General features: G+C 38.7%; 1 protein-coding gene across 1 annotated transcript in view; it reads right to left on the bottom strand.

Annotated features, from left to right (window-relative positions):
• Positions 1 to 7,207: 7,207 nt before the first annotated feature.
• LOC119569129 (crustacean hyperglycemic hormone 6-like) overlaps positions 7,208 to 7,345 on the bottom strand; it is a 1,247-nt gene continuing 1,109 nt past the window's right edge. Inside the window, exon 3 of the mRNA XM_037917429.1 lies at positions 7,208 to 7,345. This exon is cut by the window's right edge and continues 103 nt beyond it. Coding sequence (XP_037773357.1) covers positions 7,340 to 7,345 — 6 coding nt within the window. The 3' untranslated portion in view covers positions 7,208 to 7,339.

The raw sequence follows: 7,345 nt of genomic DNA, 5'->3' as shown, positions 1-7,345 counted from the left end.
CGTGTCTGTTCCCGTGTTCTGTGATCCCGTGTCTGTTCCCGTGTTCTGTGTTCCTGTAATCCCGTCTGTTCCCGTGTTCTGTGATCCCGTGTTCTGTGTTCCTGTGATCCCGTGTGTGTTCCCGTGTTCTGTGTTCCTGTGATCCCGTGTCTGTTCCCGTGTTCTGTGATCCCGTGTCTGTTCCCGTGTTCTGTGTTCCTGTAATCCCGTGTCTGTTCCCGTGTTCTGTGTTCCTGTGATCCCGTGTCTGTTCCCGTGTTCTGTGATCCCGTGTTCTGTGATCCGGTATTTCTCTGTTCTGTATTTATTGTGATTGTGATTGTAATGTTGAAGGTATAATAAATAAATCCGTCACTACAATGCTATCTAGCTATAACCCTAGAGGAGATTACTACTTAGATTAACAAATAAAATAACATCGAAAGAAATTGGTAAATGTTACCGAGAGCGACGCACCCTCTCAGAGACTAAGTTCCAAAATTGGATTTTTTATATCTTTCCTCTACCCAACGATCTTGGGGGATGCGTGGGGAATCGGGGGTTGAAGGGGGGGGGAATAATGGATAGCACTGGGTGCCCATAGGAAGCTGCAGAAATCGAAGAAAGTGATTTATGAAACGTTAAAAAGTCGATTTTTCGAAAACCCGAGCCAAACATTGTCCGACGAACGAAGTAAACAAGCACAAAAAACGGTAAAAATCGGCAATTGAAACTCTACGGACCGACGCGCCAAATTTCGAAAAACTCTACGGGGATAAAACCCGTCGCTCGGCAAAAAAAAAATCTACGGTGTTTCACATAATTCACATCCCCTATGGTAATCGTACAATGCGTCCTAACCAATAAACCAACCTAACCTTAACCCTGTGGAATTTATACACTACGATCTATATATTCCCTAGCCAGGGGGCTCTGCCCCCTGGACCCCCTGTGGTAATAAATACACCTATAATGACCCTATTTCATACCACTTCGTGCCAAGAGACATCTATTTCGTTAAAAAAAATAATTGCCACATACCGTCAGTGTGGTGGGTACGACGAGCAGCGGCGAGGAGGAACTGATGGAATTTTATTTTCTTCAGGGTGGGCCAATAAAATAGTATTCATTATCAAGGCGGCAGTTTTCACGGCACTTGGGACAATTAAATTTTTGGGTGATTAAGTTGTGCGACCGGCACAGATCGAGCAATAGGTCGGCCTGGCCGCCGTATTGCTGCCAAAATTGCCCGTACCTACCATAAATAACATTTAACAGTAAAATGGTAATGATATGAGCTAATAAAATATACACAATACAATTACAAATTACTTAATATAAAAGAGAACATACCCCATGTCACACCGACGACAAAAGTTTGAGCTTGCTGTTGCCATGTCACCGGCTTAAGTGAGAGTGAGTGAGCAAGCGACCGCGAGTGTATTGTTCCGATATATGAGGCAATTACGGTAAACAAGCAGTAGTATTGTTAAATAATTAAGAATCTGATAATAGAAATGATAAGGAAAAACAACATAAAACCGCAACTACATTTGAGAGAGCAACCAAAGATATGTAATAGCATAAAAAACTAAAGGAAATGTTGTTAGAAATAAGAGAAAATAATGATGGAAATAAAAAACAAATCGGAAATGATTTCCATGGTTGTCAACAGAAAACGCAAGAATTATGGTCAAAGAAAACGCGATCCTTATAGAAAATGGATAAATAGAAAATGAAAGAAATGGAGCAATAGAAAACGAGAAATTATGGACTCTGCCATTTTGAGGGTGTTGTGGACTTAGTCTCTGAGCGGTGGCATGTAGAACGTATTTCCCTCATTTTCCGGGTAACATGAGGCCGCTGCAGATTTATTTATATTGTTTCCTAGTCTATTTTTTATGCTCTACAAGATGGCAGTGTCCATTTTTTCCTATTCAGGGGCGTCACTCTCGGTAACTTTTACCAAAAAATTTAAATAAAACTAAAAAAAGATCTAAAAAAAAAAAAAAAAAAATATTAAATATATATATTTATATATATATATAAATATAAACGAACCTTTAAATTTATTTACAAGTGGCGACCTTGCCAGGATCTAAGGTAATCTCTCTGGGTTATTGGTGGAAATTTGGGTCTTTTTGTTGTTGCGGGCTTTTTGTTGTTTGCTGTCCTTGGGCCCGGAAGAAAAGTTGGATCCGAATTTGTATATTCGATCCTATTTTATCGATTAGATTGGAAGTTGTCTGACAACGACTAGGGTTGCCCAAGATTTTTTGGGTTTAAGGATTCTTGGCTGTGTTCCGGATTGTGATGTCCGTGTCAAGATATCTGCTTGGTGCGAGATTAGGTCTCCTCAAGTTTTTGGTCACCGTGTTTAGTAGCGTGCTCGTAGATCCGTTGGTCAGAAAGGAGTTTAGTAAATTCCTGTTGCCATTATGGCAGATTATTCTTTTGATACGCTGAAGCATCAGGCGGAGTCTTTAGGACTCGTCGGGGATGATGTTGCCAAATATGTAGTTAGTCAGCAGTCGTATTACAGGGAAGAAAGAGCTAAGGAAGGAGATTTAGAAAAGGCAAAGATCGAAGCCGAAAAGGAAATAGAAAAAGTTAGATTAGAAACGGAGAGAGAACAAAGAAAATGGAATACGATTGGAATTAGTTCGGGCCAATAGACAGAAGGGTCCTTTTCTCCTGTTGGTATGGAGGAACAGTTAAAACCATCTTTCCCCGTATTTAGGACGGGGAGGATATATCTTCTTCCCTAGTGAGATTTGAACGGGTTGCTTCGTTACTGGGGATTAATTCTGATACTTACTCCATTCGACTGGGCTAGTCTTTTAACTGGTAAGGCTGTAAGTATATACACCTTTTTTTTCTTCAGAAATTACAGATGATTATGAGCAGTTAAAATTGGGCTCTCTTGAAAGGATTTAGTAAACTCCAGATCATTACAGAAACGAATTTAGATCTAGTAAAATCAGGAGCAGGTGAAATTTTATCAACAATTTTCTCTACATCTAGGCCCCCTTTTTTGATGACTGGATAAAGGGTCGTAGTGTACCAAAGACTTCTTTTCTCTTAGATCCTTCATGATTTTTGATCAGTTCGCCCTCCTCCTCTCTCTCCAGATTAAGAATGTTCATTAAGGAACATAATGTCAGTTCCCTAGAATTAGCTGTGGAGCTAGCAGATACATGGCTTCAGCCCACAATGCTTATCCCCGCGTATCAAATTTTGATAGGGGTAAAAAGTTTACTCCTAATCCCCCTAAGAATGTTAAAGCAGAATTGTCAAGTTACGTTGTCATTACTGTGGAGAGCAGGGGCACATTAAACCTGTGCCCAAAAGAACCCCCTTTTTTTTAAGAAACACCCCGAGAAGGTAGGATTTTGCTTAGAAAACCCATTGCAATAAATATTCATCTTCGGGAAAACTGTGAATGGAATGTGGGTTTCAAGAATTTTAAGAGACACGGTTGTTCTTGTATAATTGTCTCTGATGATTTGATTCCAGATGCTGTTACCTTAAACTGTAAAATGGTTCAAGTTGCAGATTATTTAGGTAGAGTTAACCCCTTTTCCCACAGGTAAGGTGTTATATTAGGGGGCGTAACTTTGTTGGGTGGGCTAATGTTTTAAGGGCACCCATTAAATTTTGTAATGTGTCATCGGGAACTACCCTGGAGTTCCAGGGACTTAAATCAATCCATCACTGGGGAATTGAAAATTAGCCAGGCAGTCCAAACTAGGGCCGCTAAAGTAAAGCGCATCCACCCATTAATATTCCCTGAAGTGGAGGCTTTAGAAATCCCCCTAACAGAGGGGAGCAAAACCTCCTACTCACCGAGGTCTAATGGAATTCACTAGTTACCATTTGGCTTAGTTACTGCTTGTGCAACAATTTTAGGTTGATGAGAATTTTTTCTAGAAGGATTGCCCAATGTTACTTTCTATTTTGATAATATTTTTATCTATGGTATTTCTTGGAAAGAACACTTAGATTCTCTCAGATCAGTATTAGACTGTCTTCGAAAGCATGGTCTCAAAAGCACGCCCTTCAAAATGTAAGTTTGGCTAGGGACCAATCCATTATCTAGGTTTTATTGTTGAGGAAAACACTTGCGTCCTCAGTTTGATAAAGTTGAAGCTATGATGAAAGTACCGCTACCTGTTACCAAGAAACTCTTAAGATCTTTTCTTGGAAGATATCCCTTTTACAAGATGTTTATTCCACAAGTCTCATCCCTCACAAGCCCTTTGTCAGACTTGCTTCGAAAAAGGGGGTTTATGAGGCACTAAAAAAGGGACTAATGATTTAACAGTAAATTTCACAGCTTAAAGCTGCTATGGCTAGTGAGCCAATTCTCAAGATCCCAGACGTAAATCTTCCATTTGTTCTTAGAACAGTGCATTCAAACTCGAATTGGAGCAGTCCTGCTCCAGTATGTTGATAAAACCATCCCTATCCGGAGCATATGCTGTCGCAAGTTTTCTAGATCGTTTAAACGAAGTATTCTACTATTGAGCGTGAATGTTTGGCTATTGTGTTTGGGGTCCAGAAATTTGATTATTATCTTATGGGAAAGGAGTTCATATTAGAGGTGGACCATAAACCTCTTGTTTACTTAAAGAATTTCAGAAGATCAAATAACCGTGTTGTAAGGTGGGCACTTAGTCTGCAACCTTATAAATTTAGACTTGTACATGTAGCTGGTCGTGATAATGTGGGTGCCGATCTTTTGGAGTAGATCGTGCTAGTCTTCTATCTATCAGAGATAGATTCTTAAAGGGGGGAGTTTGTGTGAAGGAATGGCCTATTAATGACAAAAAATTACGTGGATAGTTAGCTGTTTAGCTAACTTGAAGCTCCATGAATCCGAACCGATTCAGGTTCGGTTTTGTCAAGAATTAGTCGGAGGAATAGCTTCCGTGAACGTTCAGTTCGTTACTAACACGGAACGGGTAAGGTCTCATCCCCCCTCTCCTTTTTTTTTTTTTTTTTTTTTTCTTGTAATATTAATTTGAATTCTAATATCACACTGATATTTTAAAAGACCATTATTTCTGAGTTTAATTCTTACATTTTTTTTTATCAGGGCTCTACCTTCCTCGAGGGCCGGAGGAGGAGACGTCCATTTATTTCTATTCGCTTAAATACAGTAGAGCCGAGATTAGCTGAGAAAGAAGTTCTAACGAAATGAAGACGATCCGTGTTCTGTGTTCCTGTGATCCCGTGTCTGTCCCGTTTTCTGTGTTTTCCTGTGATCCCGTGTGTGTTCCCGTGTTCTATGTTCCTGTTTATCCCGTGTGTGTTCCCGTGTTCTGTGTTCCTGTGATCCCGTGTCTGTCCCCTGTTCTGTGTTTCCCGTAATCCCGTGTCTGTTCCTGTTTTCTGTGTTTCCCGTAATCCCGTGTCTGTTCCGTGTTCTGTGTTCCTGTGATCCGTGTCTGTTCCCGTGTTCTGTGTTCCTGTGATCCCGTGTTGTTCCCGTGTTCTGTGATCCCGTGTCCTGTTCCCGGTTCTGTGATCCCCTGTCTGTTCCCCTGTTCTGTGATCCGTGTCTGTTCCCGTGTTTTTGTGATCCCGTGTCTGTTCCGTGTTCGTGATCCCGTGTCTTTCCGTTTTCTGTGATCCCGTGTTCTGTGATCCCGTATTTCTCTGTTCTGTATTTTTGTGATTGTGATTGTAATGTTGAAGTATAATAATAAATCCGTCCTACAATTTCTATCTTGCTATAACCTAGAGGAGATTACTACTTAGATTAACAAATAAAATAACATCGAAAGAAATTAAATAAAGCTAAAACAAGATCTAAAATATATATGTATATATATAAATATAAAAGGACCTTTGAATTATTTACTATATATATATATATGTGTGTGTGTGTGTGTGTGTGTGTGTATACATATGTGTATATATACATTTGTAGATGGATTGATAGACAGATGAATAGAGATATAGACACACACACACACACACGCACACACACACACACACATATGTGTGTCTGTGTGTGTTTATATATGTATATATATACTGTATATATATGAGTATATATACACACACACACATATATATATATATATATATATATATATATATATATATATATATATATATATATATGTATATGTATATATATGTATGTATGTAATATATATATATATATATATATATAAATGGATATATAGATAGATATATAGATGGGCAGATAGATAGATAGGTACACACACACACACACACACACACACTGGCGGAAACATGGCGGTGTTCTTGAATGAAATTTACCAACCTTTGTGGAAATAGTCAGGCCGCTGCAGAAGAACACACACCCTCCTCCCCCTTTTCATTGTAAAAGCATTTAAACAGCCTATCTATCATGGATGATTTTTGTAATTTACTCTATTAGTTTTGCTTTAATAATATACCTTTGAAACGAAAACGTACATAAACAAAGCTGCGTGGTCAATATATATATATATATATATATATATATATATATATATATATATATATATATATATATATATATATGGGTGTGTATATGAACTGTTTTCATTGTGACAAATGGAGAAAAGGTATGAATGAGAATGGATATCTTCACAATAAATGATATGTATTTAATCGGTTTCGTTAGATTTTCGTCAGAAATATATTTCTGCACGAAACCATTTAAATACATCTCATGCATTGTGAAGATATTCATTCTCATTCATACCTTTTTACACGGGTGTGTGTGTGTGTATTTATGTGTATGTGTGTGTGTATGTGTATTTATGTGTATGTATGTGTGTGTGTGTGTGTGTGTGTGTGTGTGTGTGTGTGTGTGTGTGTGTGTGTGTGTGTGCTTATGTGTATGTGTGTGTGTGTGTGTGTTTATGTGTATGTGTGCGTGTGTGTGTGTGTGTGTGTGTGCACACACACACACACTCTCATGCATATACTTATATGCAATTGATTATTTAATAAGCCAAGGCTTTCTGCAATAATACATGTGCAGTGATAGCGTTATGGTTATAGACTGGTTTCCTGGTACTGATGAGGTTTGCCAGAACATGAATATTGGCTGATGATTCGGGGAGGAAACCGCGTTTACTGTAGTGCCATAGCTAGCCAAAGAGTGATATTTACTGTTATTATCAGACATTCTCCATCACATTCGGTTCAGTTCATAGTAAAGGTGATTTCTGATATCAGAAATAATCAAGAGGGAAACATCTAAGTTGCTGAAACATTTATTTCAGGCGAGAGGAAACACAATTCATTGCTTCGTTCATGACAAACAGTTTCTCCCTGAACGCCCTCGCCTTCCGATATCTTGTGACAGCGTCTGGTCACTGCAGGCGAAGTAGGACTACTT

The sequence above is a fragment of the Penaeus monodon genome, unplaced genomic scaffold (genome assembly GCF_015228065.2).
Source record: "Penaeus monodon isolate SGIC_2016 unplaced genomic scaffold, NSTDA_Pmon_1 PmonScaffold_1274, whole genome shotgun sequence".
NCBI lineage: Eukaryota > Metazoa > Arthropoda > Malacostraca > Decapoda > Penaeidae > Penaeus > Penaeus monodon.
This window is presented reverse-complemented; position numbering and strand designations above follow the sequence as displayed.